The 26,267-nt window shown below is 41.9% G+C and overlaps 1 protein-coding gene across 2 annotated transcripts in view; it reads right to left on the reverse strand.

Annotated features, from left to right (window-relative positions):
• Positions 1–26,267, reverse strand: part of plxna2 (plexin A2) — a 519,114-nt gene that overhangs the window by 410,266 nt on the left and 82,581 nt on the right. For both annotated transcript variants that reach the window (XM_079558784.1, XM_079558785.1), the window contains exon 3: positions 24,880–25,062. In XM_079558784.1, the coding sequence (XP_079414910.1) occupies positions 24,880–25,062 (183 nt within the window). The remainder of the gene's footprint in view (positions 1–24,879; positions 25,063–26,267) is intronic.

Here is a 26,267-nt window from a genome sequence, read left to right on the forward strand (position 1 = left end):
AGACAGCCAAATGATGCAAGACTGACAGATTTTAAGAATATGATACTGACACAAATCTAACTTTGAGCAAAGTTGGAAGCAAAGGAACTAAAGTAACAATAGCCAAATACACAGTGTTAACAATTATTATGCAAATTGTATTCCAGTGCCATAAAAAGGTAAAAAATCTATATTTTTGCAATTCTCAGTGTGTCTCAGGGCTCTTTGAATCTCTGACATCAATCTCAGACAGCTGTGATAATAAGTTAATAAGTTTGTCAGGTTAAGCCCAGTTAAGGGGAAAAAACAACTGAAAAAGGCTGTTTATTAAGCTGATCACCATTTTTAAGCAATAAGGTGATGAAAAGCGTGAAATTGTTGAATGCCTTGGTCTAGGTATGAAAACCTTTGATATTTCATGAAAGATTAAGCGTAATCATCGCACTGTTAGGAGATTTGTGACTGATCCGACACACACGGGGTTGTGCAGATAAAGGCACAATATGGACAGTTTCTGCCAGACAAACACATCAGATTAAGAGAACAGCTGCTACAAAACAGCAAACAGGTATTTTAAGCTGCTGGTGCCTCTGGAGTCCCCTGAACGCGCTCCAGAGGCTTGCAGTTGTGTATAAACCTTCCATCCGCCCACTCCTAAACTTGGTGACACTGAAATACAATTTGCATAATAATTGATCAACGCAGTTAGCAATTGAGCTCCTAATGCTTTTAGCACAAAACAAAGAAATAGTGAAAAGAACATTGTGTTAAACATTGTGCAGATCATCAACATCCGCAATCAACTACTTCATCCAGTTCCCAAAGCCCACACAGACAATATGGTTGGACGAGAACGGCCAAGTATCGCAGTCTGTTTCCATTCTCATTCTCGCACCGTTCCCGTCTTAACAATTCGATTTGTCATACACCCATGAACTCGTCTGTGCCTCTGCCTCCTGTAAAGCCCCTGCGCACACATGAGCTGATCATAGCCCCGGGATTAGACAGTGGCATCACGCAGACAGGCGGAACATGCGGGGCCTGATAAGTGCCCGGCTGCCTGGTTCGGAGTGGCGTGCAGGAGCAGTGCAGCCGGCTCCTATCAGACAGAAACATTAGTCGCTGTCACTCGCGCTGCCTCTCAGAAAAAAACAACAGTTTAGTGCGTCATCAAAGCCCGAAGAGCTCTCATTTATGAAATCTATCGGCGCGAGACACACTTGAATGAACAAAACTGCGGGGACGCATTTGCAAAGGAGATGTTTTGCATGATTGGGTTGCGCAGAATGAATATTTATGCTATGTAAACAATGGCCTTTTCATTTTCTTAACAGTCAGAGGTATGGAAATTATTCTCTAAACTATTACAACCCTAATGATAAAACGCTGAGGAACAAAGTGAAATGTAAAAACATAAATGAATCCACTTGTTGCCAAATCTCATGAAATGATTGCGTTTTATAAACACCCCCAACGAGTCTTGTGTCTCAGTTACGGATGTACGGTTTGCTATACTGGATGTGGAATCTGCTGATACTTAAGGCGAGACACTGCAGGTGAATAGGGAAAAAATGTATATTTACAGATATCAACTTTTGCTGTTTTCTGTCATTTTATCTTTTCATATAAGAACAATATGTTTTATGCCTAAAAATGCCCCAAATTTCCCATCTTTTCAGCGACGAAATCTGAATAATGGATTGAGCTACATTCAAATATATGGTTTCATTTTATTGATGAATGAGCTACCAAGACTTTTTCAGAGGGGATTTTGGATATCCTGTTTAGTTTTAAGCTGTTTTTAGTGGAAAAAATTTGTAAAAAAAAAAAAAATTTGCCTTATTTTTTGACATTCAAAACTCAATAAATGGGGCTTAAGGGATTAAATAATAAAAAATCCCTCTGAAAAAATCTTCCAAATATTGTTCAGTCCAAGGCTGGAAAATGTGAAGTCTTTAGGTCCGACTGACGTGGACATAGTATCGCCACAATGACAGAAAAATGTGTTTTGAGAAAAAGGCCCTTGAAATTGCATTCTCCCATATAAGTCTATGGGGGAACATTGAATCAGCGCAATATTTAAACATGTTTTTGTGAAGATTAGGCATATTTTCTGTTTCCGGGTGAAAGCTTGTATGTTCAGAGACCAATTTGGCCCAAAAACCTGAAAACTGAAAAAAATTGAGTTTTGCCTGTAGTGTCTCCCCTTAAGCACCATCTATCCGTATCAGAACTTCTCTAGTTTCAGTAATACTTTGAGTTGAGCGAGTGCTAAATATCTCAGTTTTAATATGAAGTGGTTTTACGATTATTCAATTTGACACAATGTACCGCCTTTTATTAAAATGGCATTGGAGGAAGAACTTCACGTATCCCTCTGTTGTAGGACTTTCTGTACAATTTGACAAAGTAACGGCGCGCCCCGTGTCCTTCCTCTTCCCCTTTTTATCTAATTTGGGACCACTCTGCGGGCCCCGCACAAATGAATTGGCTAATCACAGTTATCTGGCCCATTCGAGCGCTTTGTAAAGCAAATCAATAAATCCTGGCACGGTTCCAGACATCCACTCTGACAGACGTTCTCTAATCTATCTGAGCTTCTTTTTTTTTTTTTTTTCCTTTTAGCTTGAAAACTGTTTACTCTTCCTCTGACCATCAACAAGGTCAGAAGAGGGAGCCGTAAATGTATGAAGGTGGACGTGATGTGGCAACTTGAAAAAGTCAGAGAGCTTTGATTTGATCACATCTTAGGTCAAGTTAGTTAATTTGTTCACCGATGGTAGTGGCCATTTTCTGATAAAAGACCAATATCCTTACTTATATTTCTGTATGCCTGTCTGCTTGTTTAGTTAGGATTTAGGTGGTTATGGTGATTGTCCACCATAGTGAAGTTGCTCCTCTGCATTTGGAGGATTTTTCCTATTTTTGGAGGGTTTCCCTTCATTAGTTAAAAGTGACAAAATGAGCATATTTGTTTTAAATTGTGAGTCATTTTGATTTAACATTTAGTTGGGCATTTTACGTAGATTATTTCATTTCTTTTTTCTCTCTCTCTCTCTCAGATTAATTTATTTGCCAATAGCTTAAAGGAATAGGCCACCGTTTTTCCATACTGAGATATGTTCTTACCTGAGCTTTGACGAGTTCTTTAGGACCTGTCTGATCTTCCCCCGTGCCTTCAGTCACGTAAACACAGCGCAGACGGCGTTAGCATTTAGCCTCTCCCTCTCTCCTCTATAGCTCCAAAACAGGTCAAGATAGAAGCTACCAAGCTCTTCCACGTTTTCCCTATTTAAATATGGTTACGTGAAGTGTTCCACTACAAAGTATAATTACACAAAATTAAACAATGTGGATTTTCTAAGCGGATAAAAGGGGGGACTATATTGTAAGGCGTAATAATACCAGGAGTAGTTTGGCATCCGCACAGTAAAGTGAAGATTATTGCGCGGATTTCGTAAGAACATATCTCAGTATGTAAAAACGGTGGCTTGTTCCTTTAAAGGGGGGGTATTATGCAAAATTGACTTCTTCAAGCTTTACATCATGCTATTCTGTCACTCCCTCAATAAAAACATGCCTGAAGTGTTGCCTTGGCACATTCACGTATTTCTGAGTAATCTGTAAAAACTCTGATGGCGGCCATTTTAGGGATAGGTTTGCCTGAGTCCTCCTAGGAACGCCCCCACCTCCTGGAGACGCCTCCGAGCTTTCGTCACCAGCCGAGTAACCAACCACTGCTCCTCAGCAGAACCCCCTCCCCACTGATGCCACAGACAGCGTGTGGAGGGGGCGTGTCGGAAAGGCTCAGAGGTTCTTAAAGAGACAGAGGCCTATTTCAAGACATTCACTACAGCCATTTTGAGAGAGACATTTTACAGAAGGCAGTTATTCTAATTTACTGCATTTACAGACCAACAGAAGGTTTGCTCATCATTGTAGTGTGATATAGACTGGTGCTATGGGACTGAAAAAAGCAGAATACCCCCTCTTTAATGTCTTTTGTACTTGTTGTGAAGCCCTTTAGTTCACTGTATGCATGAATGGTGCACATAAAACTCCCTTGCATGACCACGTTCCTTGTCATGATCATCTGACAAATGTTTGGGTCAATCGTCAAACTCTTCGCGGGATGAGTTGGGTTCACTCTACATAATAATTTGAATCAGGAGATCTATCGTTCTGTTGTGAGATTGGACCAACGCCTCGAGGAGCTCCGCGCCTTGTGAGTGATTCTAGTTTCACATAATTGCTTTCATTGTCAGACGCAGAAATCTCCGGAGGCCACTCTGCTCTTGCTTATGTATGGAAAAGTGTTGTTCGTCAGATCTAAAAGAACAGCTCGATTAACAGCTTTTAATCAACAATGGCTTAATTAATCACACGTTTGAAGCAAAGCCCTATTAGAGAGGCGCTTTTTACAATTTATCGCAAAGAGGCGTTCTCGGCAATAACACAATGGTATAAAACAATAAACGAAATCAGATCTCGCAAACGAACGGATGAAAAAGCAACGCGACATATTTACAGCCTTGAGTGTTTCTGCCTTCGCGTCTTATGGGATTTAACGTAACCACGAGCGAGCCGAGGCCTGGGCGGTGTTGGAAATCCATCTGTGTAGCTGAGCGGCTCTGAAAATGTATGCGCAAGTGTGAGCATTTGTCTCTGGTTGTTAGATAATGAAGAATGCTTCCTTCGAGACTCCGGCAAGAGAAAAGAGCAGGCAATTAAGAGGCAGAGAATGGAGGGAGGGAGGGAGAGTGCGAGGGAGCGAGGGTGGGAGGGGCGAGCGATAGTGAGGCTCTGAATGTGATAAATGAGATCACTGCAGGGGAAGGCTGCCATTGTAATAGTCTTAGCTGGAGAGAGAGAGAGGGGGAGAGGGGGAGAAGGGGAGAGAGAGAGAGTAAATGAGCGGGGAAAACCAGGTGGACAGTGAGGACACGTTTTAAGAGCGCCAAAAATGGAGAAAGGCACTAGAAGGGCAAAGGCACCGGGAAAGAGCGAACACTTCAAAGAGGCGCGTCTGAAAGTAATTGCAAAGTTGGAGCGCTGTGTGAAACGTACTGTAAATAACAGCGTATCGTAAATTATACACTGTTCTCAGAAGTGTGGCAGAGAGCAGAAACATTTCGGAAGGTGCCTCGTTTTGTACATCAACACATATTATGTTAGCAGAGGGAGACAAAAGACAATATTTTGGACGTGCAGACTCCTTGGCTGCCGGACGCATTAAAGCAGACCCGTCTCTTCCTTTTCTGTTCAATCCACACCCGCTGGTTTGACCATGTTCTCCGCTTACCCACAAAGAAAGCCGTCACCCAGTTCAATCCCGAGGCTGCCGGATGAAGACGGCCGCGAGGCGAGCGCTCGGAGGCTTTGACGTCATTGTGGATGACCTCAGACAACACGGAGGGAGGATGCTGAGCTGCTGGACCTCGAGTATGGAAGAAACTGATTAGGGCTGTGCAATTAATCGAAATTCGATTACGATTTCGATTACAACAGTAAACGATTACAAAATTAGCATAATCGCAAAAAATCGATTATAATATATATATTTTTTTTTTTTCATTTTTTTTTTTTTCATTTTTTTTTTCTAATTTTTAATTTTTGGATTTTTTGTCATTTTTTGGATGGATTTTTGTCATTTTTTGGATGGATTTTTGTCTTTTTTTGATGGATTTTTGTCACTTTTTTGATGGATTTTTGTCACTTTTTTGATGGATTTTTGTCACTTTTTTGATGGATTTTTGTCATTTTTTGGATGGATTTTTGTCTTTTTTTGATGGATTTTTGTCACTTTTTTGATGGATTTTTGTCACTTTTTTGATGGATTTTTGTCATTTTTTTGGATGGATTTTTGTCTTTTTTTTAATGGATTTTTGTCATTTTTTTGATGGATTTTTGTCATTTTTTTGATGGATTTTTGTCTTTTTTTGGATGGATTTTTGTCTTTTTTTGATGGATTTTTGTCATTTTTTTGATGGATTTTTGTCATTTTTTGATGGATTTTTGTCACTTTTTTGATGATTTTTTTTAATTTTTTTGATGGATTTTTTTTAATTTTTTTGATGATTTTTTTTAATTTTTTTGATGATTTTTTGTCATTTTTTTTGCCGGATTTTTGTCATTTTTTTGCTGGATTTTTTTTCACTTTTGCTGGATTTTTGTCACTTTTTTTATGGATTTGTTTTAAAGGCAACAAATAATCGTTTGAATAATCGTGATTTCAATTATGACAAAAATAATCGTGATTATTATTTTTTCAATAATCGAGCGGCCCTAAAACTGATTCACCTGGTGAGCTAAACGAATGGGGACGGTGCACCTCGCAGAAGCCCTAAGTAAGCATGTGCGACTTTCCCGACTTTCCTTGAAGCAGGGACAGTCCCCGAAGCAATAGTTTGTAACACAATCCGCACAATTCGTCTGATTCCGAAGCAACGGCATCATTCACACACCCCTGTCCGCTTTGGCGTTCAAAATGGTAGAAGCAAGGTAGAAAATTGCATAAGAATTCCGAAGAGGGACAAGCGAGGTTCATCATCTCTGAATCGAATCGAAAAAATATTGCCAGTTTCCACACCTGTCAGTTCTTCTCAATTCTTACATAACTTCTTACGCAGGTGCCCTCCTGTTTTTTTCCGGATTGGCTCGGTTGTGTGACTAAAGCTCGGTTATCAAACTTCCTCCGTGCTACTTAACCACCCACAATTCCAGTCTGCCCACATACAGACACACAACATCGTCCACCCGGGCAAGAGAAGCACAGCTCATTGCCTCTTAGGGAGGGGGCCGCCTAGTTCTCAGGGTTAAGAGCCGAGTCGGAAGGGGGTCAAGTGGGGGCCGGGTTAGGAAAGGTCGCGGCACATCCTACCACTTCACAAGTCAATGAACACACCGGTCATTAGTTTAACTGGAGAGATGTGTGTGGCAATTAGGTTAGAAGAGACAACACAGACACACATGACTGCACTGGGAATAGGCATACCGGCCATTCTTTTACAGGCAAGAGGGATTACGAGAGATTATGGAGACAAGTCATGTAGATAATGTCAGTATTTAGGCTGAAATAATAGTTTGAAAAGTGTGTAGTGATCAGAAAAATTGTCTGGCAACTCTAACAGGAACAGGCCACCGTTTTGTGTACAGAGATATGTTCTTACCTGAGCTTAGACGAGTTGATGTGTACGTCTAAGCTCAGGTAAGAACATATCTCAGTATGGAAAAACGGTGGCCTGTCCCTTTAAGCAACTTCAAGTCTCTGACACTCATGTTTTTGGACCAATCATGGGTTTTAGAAAGTAAACAGTTGGAGGCTTTGACTTGCATCTTCACTTGTGAGAAATGTTATGGTGCTGGGAAGAACCTTTTGAGGTTCTGTGATGAATTATGGGCTTTAAAAATGTGTGGGACAGTTTTGCGCAGGGGCTGACTGGCCACTGAAGGGCCACCGGTCCCGCCTCAACCGAGCTTTACCCAAATCTTAAAAGCGAAAAAGAAAAGCATCAAAATAGCGAGAAAAAGAGGATGAAAACAAAACAAAAACATGAGAAAAACACGGACACAAAAAACTACAAAAACGTGAGAAAAACACAACAAAAAATGATAGAAAAAATGATTAAAAAAAACAACAAAAATATGACAAAAATGTGGCGACGTGACAAAAAGTTTCCATCACTTTTGTAGATCTTACCTACATTGTTGCTCTCCAGTCAAGAAGCTTTTAGATTTGGGTCAAGCCCAGTATAAAAAAAACGTCAATTTAAAAGAAATTCCGTGGAGTATGGTGCACCACAAGGATCCATTTTGGGACCATTATTATTTATTATTTATATGAATGATTTTGCTTCTGTTTCTACGACCACCTTTCCCGCTCTTTTTGCTGATGATACCGATGAAAAAAATCATAATAAAAAGCCGAACTGGGGAAAATGCACTCGTTAATGTTAAGGCAGGTGGTAAGAGGTTAAAATATGTATTTGTGGAAGTGTCACAATTACGCTAATTTGGGCCAGGCTGGTCAGAGTCCTGGGCTGTTTTTTCAGTCCTAGTCCGGCCCTGGTTTTGCGTTCCTCTACGCCGCCATAAAATCCCGGAAATCCAGATTATTCAAAACCCCAATGAAGCAAAAGACTACACTACGGGTATATTTTTTGACAAGGGAACATTGCTACAAGGTTAGAAGCTCATAAAATGTTGTTTTAGCATAATGTCTCCTTTAAGAAGGTTAAAAAAAGAAGTTGTAAACAAATTGTGCCTCTAGGCTTGAGTCACGGTGGAATAAATCAAATGTAGACTTTCTCGGCATCGAGAGCTAAGCAGAATCAAAAGTTTATTAGCTTGCAAAAAAAGTTTTCGCTTTCGCCGTGGAACGTTTCACTCACTCAACCAATTCTCCCGAGAGAAAACTCTATTACTGGCACAATAACCGCGGGCTTGTGCGCTCCGCTCCCCGTTGCCATTAGCTAAACCGCGGCTGTACGGCTCAGTTTAGCCTGATTAAAATGATGGCAGGCAATTTACGACGTGGCAGCCCTGAAGATGAGGGTAATAGGAGGCACACTGGCAGCTGTCATTCACAACGCGCCGTCTTCATTGTCTGGCTGCGATTCAGAACGGGCGTCGTCAACAGGTGCGCGCTCAGTGTAAATTTAATTCCGGTTCCAACAGAAGTCAAACAAAAGGATCGCAATTATTTGTTGTGTGTGGATATAATTGGATTTGGTCATTCTGTCTCAAACAAACTCATTCAGTGGCCGGTGAGTGACACGTTGCGAATTTGGGGGGGGGGGGGGGGCTCGTCCGGGATTTTTTGCACTCTGGTGATTGAAAGCAGATTCTATCGTGCGGCAATTACGGCAGAGCTTTTTTAGTCGTAATTATGTGTTTTAGCTCGCCGTAGCACGAGGCCCCCGCTTTTACAGTAAAACTCTGGGAAAGCGTTTGAAAAATAGCAAATTACAAGCAATGAAGAAAGGACGTTATATAAAGTCATTTACGCTTGTTGTAGTCGTTAGGGTGATGCCTTGTACGCTTTCAGAGAGCTTTCACGAAAAATAATGTATTTTTGTTATTCACGGCGCTGTATAATTGGAAGAAGTGCCCAAAGCAAATTTTAAAAAAAACTTTATATGTCACTTCAGAAGGCGCACACCACACTTTTTGGCACCAAGGAAAGTAATTAGGCTTAAGTAAATGTGGGAATTTAGAGAAAATAGAAAATGATATATCAAAAATTAACTCATTTTCAGCAACAACAAAAAAATAGCATCAATTGGAGAATGCATTGCCCCTCCTGGAACCGCCACCTTAACGTGGTGGAGGGGTTTGAGCGCCTGAATGATCCTGGAGCTCTGTTGTCGGGGGCTTCGTGCCCCTGGCAGGGTCTCCCATGACAAACAGGTCCTATAGGTGACGGGTCAGACAAAGAGCGGTTCAGAAGCCCCTTATGGGAGACCAACAGGCCCGGTTAGAACCATGAGGCCGTCCTTCTGTGGACCCACCACCTGCAGGAGGAGCCATAGGGGCTGGTGCTGTGTGATTTGGGCAACACCAACAGCTGCCCCCACGAACCGGAAACAGAAAAGTGGAAGAAAATGGATGGATTCAGACTTTGTTTTTAAACTTTTTATCAATGTTTTTATACCGCTTCTTATATTTTTAGAATCTCCAGTGTTTCCTCTGGAGGAGCCCTCTTCCTCGGGAGCGGTGACTGGCTGTGGCTGTGTGGGTGCCGTCCTGTGGGTGCCCAGGTGGAGGCGTGGCTGTGTGGGTGCCGTCCTGTGGGTGCCCAGGTGGAGGTGTGGCTGTGTGGGTGCCGTCCTGTGGGTGCCCAGGTGGAGGTGTGGTGTCTCTGCCGTGCCTCCTATGGGGACCCTTGTGTCGGCGCCCGGGCGGCTCCCGGGGAGGACGGCTCCTCTGATGGTGTTTCCTCACCTTGGTCATCTGTACCAGCCTTATGTACTTGATTTTGATTCTGTGTGTGAGTGTGAGTGTAGAGTAAAGGGTCGGGGGTGTAGGTGTGTGTGTGTATTGTGACAACTGTATATATTGGGAGGGTTTGTCGGGCAATAATGTTTTAATATCTTTTGTAATGTCAAAGCACTTTGCGATGCACTTGTGTATGAAAAGCGCTCTATAGATAAAGATTGATTGATTGATTGATTGAGAATGCATTGCTAATTGCCTTTATTTGTGTAAAATATATATATTGTCAAATGTTCCTTTCATTGAGCAAATCCATCAGCACTTTCTTTGTTCCTCTGTGTCCTCCCCCTTTAGTGGTTTGTCCTGCCTGTGTTCTGCCTTTCTGCAATTTCTCGGCTTATAACCTGAGGGACCGTCCAGGTGGGTCAAAGTGAATGCATTGTTTGGAGTGAAAGCAAACATACCCAGCTGCTCTGTCATGTCCATAAAAAAAAAAAAGACAGGCCTGGAAATGCAAAGCTAAGTGGGGCAAGAAGCAGGTGGGGTTGACCACTTGTCCGCTGGGGCCTTGGAGGAGCAGCTGCCCATACAACTCTCTCAAGTCGCTAACGCGTTTAGCGCTAGCCTCAGCTGCCACGCTAAGCTAATGTTTTTTCCAGAACACATGCAGCAACAGGCGCAAAACAACTCGCCACGGGGGAGACGTCCACGTCGCGTCTGCCGATCTAACCAGTTCACGAGCGCGTCTGTCCGGCAAAGAAGCACCTGAGCCGACCTTTGGAGTCCGGTTGCGAATGGCTAACTAGCGTAGCGTGATGGCTTAGCCGCGCGTGACGGCAATTAACTCGGGCCGAAAGTGATTTCAAAGGCCAATCTAGGGCTGCTCGATTATTGAAAAAATAATAATCACGATTATTTTTGTCATAATTGAAATCACGATTATTCAAACGATTATTTGTTGCCTTTGAAAAAATCCAGCAAAAAAGTGACAAAAATCCAGCAAAAAAGTGACAAAAATCCATTAAAAAAAAAGACAAAAATCCAGCAAAAAAGTGACAAAAATCCAGCAGAAAAAAGACAAAAATCCAGCAAAAAAGTGACAAAAATCCAGCAAAAAAGTGACAAAAATCCATAAAAAAAAAGACAAAAATCCAGCAAAAAAGTGACAAAAATCCAGCAGAAAAAAGACAAAAATCCAGCAAAAAATTACAAAAATCCAGCAGAAAAAAGACAAAAATCCATCAAAAAAGTGACAAAAATCCACCAAAAAATACAAAAATCCAGCAAAAAAGTGACAAAAATCCAAAAATTAAAAATTTGAAAAAAAAATTGAAAAAAAAAATTGAAAAAAAAAAAATTATAATTGAAAAACAAAAATTAAAAATTAAATTATAATCGATTTTTTGCGATTATGCTAATTTTGGAATCGTTTACTGTTGTAATCGAAATCGTAATCGAATTTCGATTAATTGCACAGCCCTAGGCCAATCATCTCTTGACTTGCAGCTAACAATTGTCGCGGCAGATCACAGCCACAGCAAGAATCCTCCATAGTAAATTCCCACTCTAACAATGTGAGAATGAAGTGTGATTAACAAGGGGATCCCTAATGTGCTCGTGCCGAACTCGCTCTAAGCTCCTCTGCAACTCGTCTTCTACCGGGGATGAGTTTCAACATCCAATTTTACATGTGCAGCTGTGCCCTCCATCTCCGTCTATATCAAAGGCGCCGCTCCCCCTCCTCCCTAATACCGTTGTTTCTTCCCACCAATCCCGGTGCCCTCGCGGGACAGTCGAGTGCAAAGCGAACCACACACGGCCAATTCGGATTCGGAGCCAATTTAGCTGACGCAATGTTTCGGTAATGTGAATTCACACGAGTGCATTGCGGATGATCTCGCTCTAATGTGACCTATAGTATTGTGGGCTTTGTCGCGTCGCGTGTACCAGTGTTCAATTTGCAGCGTTCAGTAACGTTAACGATGACAGATGCATTATGGGTCAGCTGGATGAAAACCATGTAGCCTACCTGTTTGCAGCCTATGCCATTAAAACCCAATCTTGGGCTATATGCACAGTGTCCCCACGTGATTTCTGACTGCACTGCAAAAAGTAAATATCAAGCATTGGCTTAAATGACTTGAATTGAGGAAATGTATCCTGTTTTTGTCGGTTTTCACTCATTTAGACACTTTTCCTGATCGGACCGAGTTTACTTTGCTTGTCAGACCAGTTCTAAGGTAAATCTCACTTAAGACCAATTTTCTTTCCCCATTGGCAAAGAAAATGACCTGAAATAAGGACGAAATGTATCGAAACGAGTCAGAAACATCTCAGAACAAGTGAAATAATCTCGGACAAATGCCCTACAACATCTGAACTAGTCAAAACAACTAAAATTTGGAGTATTATGCTCAAATTCAGATGTTTATACTGATCTAGTTAAATACTTTTTTGCTGTGTGTCTTTTACATTCTCGATTAGCAGGGTCCCACACAGAGATAGCGCAAGATTTCGTAAAAGACAGCAAGTCACTGATGGACAGTCACTGCAAGCTGTTACAAACATCATGTTGGATGTGAATCCTGCTCCGGAGGAAATGCCAGTGGCTGTTAAGGTTGGAGCTTTATCTGAGAGCTAAAAGCAGCTGTTAAATAATGACAATACAACATGTAAACAACTACAATTAAATTTAAAGGGATATTTCCAGATTTTTGACATAGGGCCTCATTTCCTTGTTATCACGAGTGTTGTTGATTTTTTTTTAATACACGCAGTCCTTATATTTGAAGAGTTTAGTGGCGCTAGGCTAGCACATGTCTATGGTAACTAGTAGCCTGCATTAAATTCCTCTTCTAAATCATCGGGTAGTCCTCCAAACGTTGCCACGAGCTCCTTTGTGAATCTGTAGTAATGCCGGTTGCAGGTAAACAAACTAATGTAGATCCGGTAACCCAGCAGATCACTCCGCCGCTGCGTAGCTTACAACCAGGAAGCTGATGCTGCTCAAATGTAAGTTATTTTAAATGCAAAATTGTTATATTTCAAAAATGATTCAGTCAACAGAGACATTTATATCGGTAGCCTGGTGTTATAAGTGATTTGCCTCACTGGGCTTGGGTCAGACTGTTTTTAATGCAGGCGACTAGATACCATAGACATGCGCTAGCCTAGCACCACAAAACTCTTCAAATATAATGACTGTATGAATTTCGAAAAATAAAATAAAATGTCCAGAAATCAACAACACTCTGGACATCTAGGAGGCCCTATGTCAAAAAATCCAGAAATATCCCTTTAAACTACCGCCGATTCTTATTTTGTGTTAGCCGTTAGCCTCAATCTTGAGCTATCTCGTCATTTGTGTGCGACTCTGCTAATCGTGAATGTTAAAAGATAGGGGAGAGGAAGATCTTATTGACTTAAAGACTACATGCAATACAGTAAGCCTCCTCAAAATACACTGGACAAACACACCTGGCTATGTTTTACACAATCTCACTCGATATTATTTTACAACAAGAACACATTTGTCGATCTTTAATCCGCTCCCATGTCAGAACAAATAAGCCGAACTCGATTCCCTGTGAACTGCGATGCCGCGGCACCAGCCAAAAAACACCACGTCCTCAAATCCACCTGCTAACCGCGTCCAAGCCCCGCATTTGTCAACGACTATTTTTCCAACACAAAAACAAACCCATAAAAGACGACGTGAATCACGAACGCCACGTTTGTCGTTACGCTCAAAGAACTTGGCGCGCGCAAACCTTCGCCCAAACACAATAACGTAATTGCTTTAGCCGTAGCTATAGCAAACACGCGGCTTGTTCTCGCTATCGATTGCCCCCCCCCCCCCAGGCACATTTCTGCTGAGGTGAACATCTACGACCCCGGTGCGATCAATCAACGCCTCCCCGGGTGCCACCCACAAAAGTCCGTTTGAGAAACTCTTTCAGCGCCCTCGCCGAACTGTCACGGCGGTTTTATTACAAGCGGGTGATATCTGGATTCCGCCTTCTTGACTCCATAACAGTTGCATTGTGCGGCGAGAGGCCAAGTGGAAGTGTTTCCCCCCCCATTGTCCGCACCTCAGTGGCTGCTCGCTGCACGGACCTCTTAACCCCCTCTTCCTCAATAAATCCCCTCAAAGCCCCGTATTGGACAACACTATCCCCGCTGCTTCGCCATGCACCGGCAAATCTCAGGAAACAGAGGTGTACAGAAGAGGAACAGGCGAAGGGAGAGAGAGTGAGTGAGGGAGGAGGTGGAGTGAGGAGGCAGGGACTGGAGCAGGGGGATGTAGGAGATTGCGTTCACGGGGCGCAGGGAATTTCTGCGGGAATGGAGCCAATCCAATTACAGGCAGTGGTGCAGGCCTGGTTCCTTTGGCAGAACTAAACTTCAGCAGTCGCCTGCCTCCTTTCCTTCAGCGGTATCCGTCCTCTTCCTGATATTGCGTTTCTACCCTCTGGCATTTGTAATTTAAAACGATATCAATCTTACAGTGTTATGGTGGGGCTGCCCAGTTTTGGAATTAAAAAACCTAGTATTTGTGATTTGTGTTGGGGCTGCGATTAAATTTTGTTCTTTTAACGCGACATAACTTCGGAAGCGTCAACAAGAGGAACGGCCGACAGATGAACTGCTGAGGTAACATAAGAAGTCCATGGATCTTGATCATTCCAATCAAATGTTGTTGTTGTTTTTTTTTACATACCTACATACCTTCCTACCTCCAGCCAAATCAATCAAATCAAATCAAAACAACTTTATTCATCCCAATGGGCAATTCTGTTCACTGCTCTCTGGTCATAAAAAACAGTAAATGGAGACACATACAACTATATACAGACGTCATGAACTGTAAGTGCATCAGGACACAAGGGTTGTTGTCATTTAAATTTCTGACAGCAGTCGGAATGAAGGACTTTGAATAGCGGTTTCTTTTCTGTTGGGGGACGACATATCGCCTCCCGGAGGCATCAGAGTAAAGTGCGACCGCAAGACATGATTTTGTTGACCCAAAATCGATCGAGTCTTTTGGACGACTCTTTTCTTACAGAGTGAGGCGAGGTCTTCAAAACACACACCAGGAATCTGACTACACACTTTGACAATGTGGTTCAGACTGTTTTGATTTTTCACAGACCGGCATCAAACCAGCAAATAAAAGAAAAGGTTAAGACACTTTCAATAAAAGAATGATAAAAGTTACTTAAAATATTTGCTGATACATTAAAAGAGTTCAGTTTCCTCGTCAGGTGAACTCGCTGCTGTCCACGTTTGACAATTTGCTCTGTGTTTTTATCAAATCGTAGAGAGGAATCAAAAACAGTCCCCAAGTACAATGATCGCTTCCGAGAGGGCCACACCTCCACCTCAGCCCATCAGTGCAAGAGCCGCACCTCCGTGGCAGCCAATCATCTATCTCGGTCCTGCGTTTAAGCCTCTAGCAAAAATGGTTTGTTCGCTTCCCAGCTGCACTGCGACCCGCCTCCGCCCCATCGCCACCTCTTCGCTCCACGGCTTCTTCCTGCTGCATCTTCCACCGGTCGTCCACACCACCACCAGTGTCCAGGCCCCGGCGAAGACATCCCTAACCCACAGTCCAACCACACTTCAGCTCATACATCTATGTTCATGCATCCATTCATGTTAATAAATCTTCTAGTGATGGGATTAATAACTCTTTACTGAGAGCCTAGTATTTGGGATCCGTTTCATTTCAAAGAGCCGTTCAAAAGACTGGCTCCTCTTGCTAACGCACAATGACACGATCTAAAATGTAAAATTTCATTGGGACAGATATTTATGCTTTGAAAAACATGTTTAAGAATATAATGATAACCACAACTAACAAAAAATCATCATTTTTAGCGCATTTAGCCTTCACTTTTGCCACGCGCTCCATTGTTGGGGCTGATTCTTGTGTTTGTACGAGGGAGTTCTGGGTACAAAATTGACTGAAAAAAAAAGATCTGGCTCTTTTCCCAATTGAGATCCGGTTATCCTGAAGAGCCGTTCAAAAGAGCCGGTCGCTAGTTATCTCTATTTGCAAACATCAGAGAATTAAAATTGGGATTTCAATTCGACTGCCGTTAATTGTCCACCTCTAGACATTCACATCACTGGTTTTATGATGTTGAAATGCTATTTTTTAGAGTAACTACCAGGTGTTGCTTTGACTGAAATGAATCAAAGAAAAGCAACATCACAATCTATTCTCAACAGCACCAAAAAAAAAAACAATGCAGTTTCAGCTAGGGCTGTTCAATTAATCGAAATTCGATTACGATTTCGATTACAACAGTAAACGATTACAAAATTAGCATAATCGCAAAAAAATCGATTATAATATTTTTTTTCATTTTTTTTTTTCTATTTTTTTTTTTGTTTCAATTTTTTTTCCCTACTTTTTAATTTTTGGATTTTTGTCTTTTTCTGCTGGATTTTTGTCACTTTTTTGATGGATTTTTGTCTTTTTTTTTTTGGATGGATTTTTGTCTTTTTTCTGTTGGATTTTTGTCACTTTTTTGCTGGATTTTTGTCACTTTTTTGCTGGATTTTTGTCTTTTTTTGTTGGATTTTTGTCACTTTTTTGATGGATTTTTGTCTTTTTTTGTTGGATTTTTGTCTTTTTTTGTTGGATTTTTGTCACTTTTTTGATGGATTTTTGTCACTTTTTTGATGGATTTTTTTAAAGGCAACAAATAACCGTTAGAATAATCGTGATTTCAATTATGACAAAAATAATCGTGATTATTATTTTTTCAATAATCGAGCAGCCCTAGTTTTAGCAACAGTCCACAATTGCCCCCCGTTGTGTTATCTCTCAATTCCCAGTGTTTACAAACCACCTTCTAACCGACCGTGTAACACAGTCATGTCTTCCCGTGCACGCCAGAAGCTTCCGTATCACCGGAAAAGCATCAAATCCTGCTTGTACAAACCAAGATCTCGGTGGCTGGCAGCGCTGTAACCTGTCTCCGCCTCAGACAGCTCCAGAGCGGCTTATCTGCATGGAGCAGAGGAGGCGCAGGCATGGCTCATCAGGTCACCCAATCCCTCGTGACACCTGAGGGAGCCAGCGGATAACACCCCCAATGTAAACACATGAATAATGCAGCACTTCCTCTTTTCATATACAGTGCAAAATCTGGGTCAAGTGTAGTCAAAATGCATTATTCTTGTTGTTATGTGGAGTTCGTGTTGCGCCACTTGCCATCCAAACAACGGGATGTTTGATGGATGCATTTTTAATAATTTGGACAGCTTTCATGTGTTCTCCATGTGCGCCGTGCTAATGCAGAGCTGGATTCAAATTTATTCCGGGAAGTGTCAACAACCTTCACTGGTGACAGAGGGCTCGCTGAGGTTCACATGTCTGCTGCGCTGCCATATCTGGGCACAATCCTGCATGAAGCAAACTGAGGCTCAGGACTGCCAACTATTGTACTGCAGCATCGTTTTAACCAGGATTTTCCCGCTGAGATCACGATAGAAAGCATCTGTAACAGCCCCAAAACATGCATATTCTATGGGCCAGATCCAACCATGAATAAATTAACAAGGCTGTGTTTGGAACGACATTTGTCATAAAAACCTTTCAAGCACCAGACCTTATTCAAAACCAAATGAAGTATGTCTTAACCAGGTGAAAACCATGTCTGAGCTACAGTCAGGGTTTGCAGGTGGCAGCAAGTCAAATGTAATGCTTTTTAATGGCTTAATACGATATATGTTTAAAGGAATAGGCCACCGTTTTTTCCATACTGAGATATGTTCTTACCTGAGCTTTGACGAGTTCTTTAGGACCTGTCTGATCTTCCCCCGTGCCTTCAGTCACGTAAACACAGCGCAGACGGCGTTAGCATTTAGCCTCTCCCTCTCTCCTCTATAGCTCCAAAACAGGTCAAGATAGAAGCTACCAAGCTCTTCCACGTTTTCCCTATTTAAATATGGTTAGGTGAAGTGTTCTACTACAAAGTATAATTACACAAAATTAAACAGTGGATTTTCTAAGCGGATAAAAGGGGGGACTATATTGTAAGGCGTAATAATACTAGGAGTAGTTCGAATCCGCACAGTAAAGTGAAGATTACTGCGCAGATTTCGAACTACTCCTGGTATTATTACGCCTCACAATATAGTTCCCCCTTTTATCCACTTAGAAAATCCACATTGTTTAATTTTCCTGTTTTGGAGCTATAGTGGAGAGAGGGAGAGGCTAAATGCTAACGCCGTCTGCGCTGTGTTTACGTGACTGAAGGCACGGGGGAAGATCAGACAGGTCCTAAAGAACTCGTCAAAGCTAAGGTAAGAACATATCTCAGTATGTAAAAACGGTGGCCTGTTCCTTTAATGCCACAAATGCAAAACGCAAAAAATCCTATTTCATTTCGTGAGATTTGCACGCATTCAGTCAAACAGAGGAATGAAGGGAGATTAGTAGCGCTAATTTTTTTTTTTTTTTTTAGCACTTTTGGCAAATGTCTGCAGTTAAAAGAGTTGAGCAATGTTATCATGTGGATTCTGGGTTTTGATTTAATGCGCAATTTTGACACAATTCACTGAATGACTTTTAATGTTGGAAAACAGTGGAAAAACACCCATTCATTCACCCAAGTCATTACTAAAGCATGAATGAAACGATAGCTAATGAAAATGAAAAAGTCCCTTACAGATGACCTTGAGAGCCACTTGAAGCTCTACACCAGGGGTGGGCAACGTCAGGCTCCGGGGCCCACATTCGGCCCTCCAGCATAAAACCATTGGCTCCCCAAGAGAATATTGAAGAAAAATGTATTCAAATACGTGAAAGGGACTCGAAAATGTGAAAAATACTGTCAATATTTTCACATTTCCCAGCAAAACACCGCATTAGGTCATATATTATGGACAAAACTTACATTTGTAGAAAAAAGGTGCTTTACTTTGGGCTACAATTGTGCGTTTCAGCCCTTGGCGTTATGGAAATGAAGAAAATCCATGACACACACTTGCCCACCCCTGCTCTACACAATATGTCGAATGTTGCCGATGTTGTAGATGGAGGGGGCACATACGACATGGGGCGAACAACACAATTAACACAAGGGGACTCAGGACTCCCCACTGTAAATCATAATTAGTGTGTATGACTAATTTAGGCGCACAACATTTAAAATCTAGTTTAATAATGTTTGTTTTGATAGCACGTTTTGACATTTGGCTTGATTTCATTAAAATACACTGCCTTCAATCAAAAATATATACAAAATTCAAACTAATTTGTTTTACATTCTAATAATATTGGCTTGAAAACATCTGGCCACCCCCACCTCAGTGTCTGATCCCTGCTCTAAATAACTGCTATGTAAATCACTGTAATACTAGAACGTGAATGATTTGCTTTGGTAATGGAGCCATAAGGAAGAAACAGACGCAAGATGCTCAACAACATGTGACCTGCTTTTCAAAGGACTTGAACTCACCTTTTTAACCACTTTTCCGCGTACATGACCTCCTTTGAAGCACTGCTCTCTTTGAAGTTTTGTGCAGGCATGTGGCGCCATTGTCTCTGCGACGACTAAAAGCGGCGTTGCGCATCCTCCTTTAAGGACAACTGGGAGACGGCGTAACTTAAATGCAAGTGACAAGCTTCATTTAAAAGCTGGATAAACCCCCGACGAGGCCTGGACTAATCTAATATTAACTGATTCTGGTTCTGAAACGCGAAACATAAAATAAATATACCCGCTACACTTGCCAACTCGTGCTCCCCACAGTCGCCTTGTTCCGGGCCGGTCTCTGTAGCGGATTCATTTGCTTGTTCTGGCCAGCCGAGCATGGCACCTTCCCTCTAGGTGGCTTTTCTCATGTCCCGGTGAATTCTTGTGCCGCCGCCGCCGCCGCCGCCGCCACCGCCGCGTTACTGTGGTTACGGTCATGGCTCTGTGATGAGACCAGAGCAGCGGGCACGGCTGCTTTGCATACAGTAACGTGCAGAAATGGGAGCCTCTGGAAAGGGCAGACCCGCTGTTGGAGACACATTCACAACTGGCGGAAATACACATGGGGTGCGCAGAATTGAGGAAAAACATCACCCAAATACTGGACAGTGGGAGGAAAGAGTGAGTACACTGTTACACTGTTACATTTCTGCCTAAATTGGTCGTAAAATGTGGTATGATCTTTGTTAAAATCACAAGAATGAGTAAGCATTCATTTTTCCATTGATGATAGCACGTTATACCGTAAATTCTCTAATACTGGCCTGTATTCCATTAGCGGCCGGGTCTCCGACAGAGGCCGGGTCTCTGACAGAGGCCGGGTCTCTGACAGAGGCCGGGTTCGTGGCTGGCGGAGGCAAATTAAAGCCGGTCTCTAAAACAGGCCGGGGCTTTTATTAGAAACTATAGCGGTAGAAATATTCCCCATGTTAGGAATTTGTCTCATACTCGTGCAAATGAAAACTCACGTGCAGGAAGTAACAAATGGGAACCCGGGCCGAGGGGGACGCTGCGGAGGAGCTGATCCCAGCGTAACTTTGACACAGATTTAGCCACTTTTCAAACCTCCAGTGACGATATTTGTCGAAACAGGGCAACAAATGTTTTGTGACCCTCCAGGGTTTTAATAAAGTCTCCATCGCGTCTTCAAAGCACGTCCAGCTGCCCCGTGTGCAGGTCAGTCCCACGCCTCAAAATAACTCCTCCCATCAGCGCGAGCGTCTCGTCTTCTCTCGGGTCAGTCTCATGATCGATCACAAACACAAACGCTCCGTCTAAACTCGCCTTTTACACAAGATAACAACAAATAATCCGGTCTGCGGTAAAAACGAAACAGAAACCTGCAGTGACATTGATGTCAAAGCTCCGCTAACAGCAACGAAACACTTCCTGTTGTCCCGACAAAATAAAAGGCGTCAATGTTCCAGCCGCTGGGAGAGGGTTTGAAATGTTCATTAATAAATGAACCTAATATTTTAGGTGCAAATGGACACAAATCTCGTTTTTCTCTGTTTTCCTGGTCGTCCGTTTTGCTCAAATAGAAATAAAGGCCTGTCTCTAATTGTGGCCTGGTTCCAATAAAGGCCTGGTCCTAGATGCCCTTGAGTAAATAAAGGCCCCGGCCTATATTAGAGCAGTTACGGTTTGATTAGACACTCACACCGATCAGGATGAATCTTAGACTATTCCTCTTGACAAAACTGCTGCAGTTCAGCGAGATTCAGGGGTGTACTCACTTATTCCATACTGTCCTGTGAATGTTTACATGTTATGGCCAATAAAAACATGATAAAATGTAAATGTTTGGGTGGTGTTTGCTTAAGCAGACACTGTTTACTCATCCTTGTGATGTGGAAGGATCAGGCCACATTTTATGACCAATTCAGGTGGAAATAAGAAACGGCGTGCACACTTTTTCCTCCCACTGCATGTCCCAGCACAATTCAAAATTCAAACGACTGAGTACGAAATGTTTAGGTTTACGTTTTGTTTCTCAAACCTACACGAGAGGGAGCGTGTTTTTGTCAGCGAGATGCTCCATATTGGGACAACATCGAAAAGATCCTGTCAACAATGCTCTTCACTTCAGTAAAGCGCACAACTCAGAGGCAGCTGCAGTGTGACCAAAACAGAGCTTTGTCGTGATCCATTTCAAGCACGCAGGAAAAAGCGCTTCATTACTGCGGAGGATTAGGCAGGATGAATGCCCTCTCCAGCGCGGCCTGATTGGTGTATCGATTTAATTATGAATAGATGGAGACCAGAATAACCCATGGATCCCACATCGGCCTTGAATTAAAGATTTGCCCTAAACAGGTATCACAATAGCTCTGCCAGCTTCTACGCAAGGGACGTCTGCATGAGGTAAAATGAGTTCAATTCAAAATGTGAAGAAGTATTGGCCAATTTCAAGTTTATTTGCCTATGCGTGGTATTGTGGTACAGGCACATGATACAATCGGTCTATACTGTAGGCAGTGCCATTACTTTTTTTTACTTAAGATACAGATTTTCTTGCAGACACTTAATTCTTGCCTCTAAAGAGCTACACAATGTTTTCGGTGAATTGTAGGCTAATCCAAGACTTTTACAGGGCGAAAATCACGTTTAACAAGGACCAACACCTCATGACAAAACTAAAGCATGTCCTACCAGGACCAAATCGAGATCAGATGCAAACCCCTCCATGTATTGCAGAGGTGGCCTCGGGTTTGAGAGGCTTGGATCCCCTTCTGGGCAATGATCAGGTCAGTTTAGTCTGTGCAAACACCCCCAAACTGCTCTGTGCTCCTTCATCCAGACCAACTTTCACTAAATAACCAAAGAGCAGCAAGAACAGCGAAAACTATGTCAGTTCTTTGTTTCATTCATTAGATATCATGTTTACGTCTCTCTCCTTTGGGTGAGGCTAATCGTAGTCTAGTTCAGACCTGGGACGGTCCTTTATATCTTTATATAGTAGGGCTGTGCAATTAATCGAAATTCGATTACGATTTCGATTACAACAGTAAACGATTACAAAATTAGCATAATCGCAAAAAATCGATTATAATTTTTTTTTTTTTTTCAAATTTTTTCTTTTTCCCAATTTATTTTTTTTTCACATTTTTTTTTCTAATTTTTAATTTTGGGATTTTTGTCATTTTTTTGATGGATTTTTGTCACTTTTTTGATGGATTTTTGTCACTTTTTTGATGGATTTTTGTCATTTTTTTGATGGATTTTTGTCACTTTTTTGATGGATTTTTGTCATTTTTTTTGATGGATTTTTGTCTTTTTTTGATGGATTTTTGATCGTGATTTCAATTATGACAAAAATAATCGTGATTATTATTTTTTCAATAATCGAGCAGCCCTATTATATAGTCATTGTTTTCATCTGCTGGTGGAAAGCCAAAAGGTTTTCTGATATGAAAGGTTTAAGAACTATTGATCTTCAACTACGTTTGAATCCACCAAAAGCAAGATCAATTGCAGACTTTAGATATCTCTCCGTGCACTGGAAGACGGACATTAAACATGGCTTTGGTACAGCTCTCCGATCCTCCTTGCAGCTGTTGTTGTTGGGGGGGGGGGTAGGGATGCGCGCGTATGAGTATGCGTTAGGCAGTTCCAGCCACACCGCGCCAGACTACAGCTGTCAATCAGGGCCGACCTGGCCCCTGTGGGAGGAGGAGCCCACCACTACTGACAAATCCTTTCCACCAGCTGTCTACATGCAGCCTGTGGAAGCAACATCAGTATGCAAGAAACCGCTCCACTGTGGCACAAGGCACAGTTACTTATTGTTCAGCACACACAAGCACGGGCAAGCGTTACAGGCATAGGAGAACACCGGTCAAATCAGCCAAAATCACAGCACTGTTTTGGCTTTTGAGTTTCACATTTTGACTTATTTGGCATAAAACAGGATCCTTTTTACTGAGTTCAATTCACAAAAAACAACATGTCTGGATTCTGCACAGCAAAAAGTAATTAACTAGATTAGTTTAAACATCTCAATTTGAGCAAAAATAATCAAAATTTTAGATGTTTTGACTAGTTAAGAAGTTCTTAGGCATTTGTCCTCGATTATTTCACTTGTTCTGAGATGTTTCTGACTCGTTTCAATACATTTCGTCCTTATTTCAGGTCATTTTCTTTGCCAATGGGGTAAGAAAATTGGTCTTATCTCATTGGCAATTGTACTTTCTTATTTCAAGCGAGATTTACCCTAGAACTGGTCTGAAACGTCCTCAAACAAGCAAAGTAAACTTGGTCCGATCAGGAAAAGTGTCTAAATGAGTGAAAACCGCTCAAAACAAGATACATTTCCTCAATTCAAGTCATTGAAATTTGACAAAAAAATGACAAAAATTTGATTAAAAGATGACGAAAAATGACAAAAAAGTTACCAAAAAAATACAAAAAAATTACAAAAAATTGACCAAAAAAATTACAAAAATGTGACCAAATAATGACCAAAAAATGACTAAAAAATGACTAAAAAATGACTAAAAAATGACTAAAAAAATAAAATAAAAAATAAAATAAAAAATAAAATAAAAATGACAAAAATTTGATGAAAATTTGACAAAAAAAATGACAAAAATGTGATTAAAAAAATGACGAAAAAATGACAAAAAATTGACAAAAAAATTACAAAAAGTTCTCCTCAAACAAGCAAAGTAAACTCGGTCCGATTTTCTAAAATTTCTAAATGAGCGAAAACCGCTCAAAAGAAGAAACATTTCCTCAATTCAAGTCATTTAAGCCAATGCTTGATATTCAGTGTGCATGTTCTCCTCATGTCAGGGTGCGGCTTCATCCTCTTCATCCCCGGCGGTTTCTCCATTGGCACACATTATCAGTCACAAATACAGAGTGGAATAATCTCAGCCTAATAAGTAAATCATAATTTTTACCAATATCCCTGTCCCGGCGTCGTGCAGCTTGCGCATCAGCTGGCGGCGTCTGAGTCCGTGCCAAAGCAGTTACAACAGCTGCTCCACATTAACTAGCCAAACATGTGTGATTGACAGTCGCGCTTTTGCTTTTTTTTTTTTTTCTCTTCTTCACACTCTCCGCGCCCGTCAGTGCTGTCAACAAGCCATCGCGCCTAATACCTCGTTTCCGGAGGATTGGGTGTGAAATCTATCATTATTAAGTGGCCAGCAGCCTTTAACCCCCTTCGCCGTCGGTGTTTTTTGCACCTCTGCAGCAATACAATAACCCACTCTCATTTTCCACTCAGAGCCAGAGGTGCCTATTAGCATGAATAGCACTTTCAGCGCCACGCACCACACGTTTAAAACTTAACAAGAATGCACAGAAAAGAGCGCTACAGTCACATTGCCAGGGGGAGGAATGTCTCTCCAATAGTTTGACAGACGGAGGTGGGTAAGGTAGCACAAGAAAATGGCATTAAACATTTACATCCAAGTGTGGAACTGAGGCGGAACATCCCAAAGTAAAGACGAAAACCGCTTCTTACCTTCTTGAGGCGTCCGCTCTTGGTGCCGACAAAGGCCACGCAGTAGCCGTTGTAGACGTAGGAGGTGACGGAGGTCATGCGGTCCCTGGTCTCGGTGTACAGAGTGTGTCCCGTCACCAGCTGAGAGCCGCCCAGGGGCTGGTTAATGTCCAGGCCACAGAATGAGTCATCTATAGGCACCGGCTGCAAGAGAGAGAGAGGGGATGTGTGCTTCAGTGATGAGCATTTGAGGAGTGATCTGGATTGATAATCAAAAAGAAAAGATGGTTACAGCAGCACTCTACAGTTTATAAATAGCTCAATCTGGGGAGTTCCTGTGACGTCATGACCGGAGTGGCTGCTTGAGTCCTTAGCTCCATGGAAATACCCGATAATTAGCCAAAATTGATCACATTACTCACTCAGAGTTGTTGTGAAACACCATTAATGATGCCTGCAGCTCGAAGACAGGCTGAAAACAAAGGTAGGGGCTCTAAAAAAGAGGGCAAACGCGATCTTTCCTAAGAAGGGGTCGCCGGCTGCGTCCGAAACCATCAAATGTTAGCCTCTATGTAACACTAGCAACTAATCCTTGACCTTTCATGGGGTCAACTGTTAGATCTCTATGCAGTTAGTGAACTAGAGCTTCAGCTTGTTTTCCCAGTTCGACAGTCCTTACCCAGGGGAAGGGGAAGTGACATCACCAAAAGCTGTTCTTCTTCTTCTATAAAGTTATTGGTGGAGTGCAGGCCAAACAAAAGTGCATTCCGCCCCCTACTGTACAGTGTCCAACAACAACGTAGTGTCCACATACGTTTTTCTCTTAATAATGCTTATTATTAAACACACCTGTCAATCAACAGTGGCTTATGGGATGGCACATAGCTCCTAATCACCAGTTAGTTTCAGAGGCATAGTTAGCATTGAGGCTTCTTTTCTTAACTCCTTCCTAACCGACAGCCCAATTTGGACGCTTCTTATCATGGTGGACGCTGACGCACATCCGGTTTGATGTAAGACCTCTTTCCAGTTTAATGGTTTCAGAAGAGGCCGGGCATGAAGACAATATGGCGCCCATGCTAGCTTCTCTTGGATTTCCGGCAGACTAAACACCTAGAGGTGTATTGCTGCCCCCCTCCTCCTCTTCTTCTACTACTTGTAGGTTTTAATGGCGACTGGCATAAGGCAGTATTAATTTTGACAACATATGTTATTGCATGTCAATTTAGTCGACTAAAATTAAGACTAATTTAGTCGACTTATATTTATAATATTCATTATAATCATATTCGTGGTCCTCGACTTCATGGAGCTGCTCCACATGAATAAAGCACAGACCTGTTCATTTGGCAGTGAATTTAAATGATATGAGGCTTTTTCAGACGGTCAATAGAAGTTTGGATGATTTT

This window comes from Gobius niger (assembly GCF_951799975.1).
Source record: "Gobius niger genome assembly, chromosome: 6".
In the NCBI taxonomy this organism is placed as follows: Eukaryota; Metazoa; Chordata; class Actinopteri; order Gobiiformes; family Gobiidae; genus Gobius; species Gobius niger.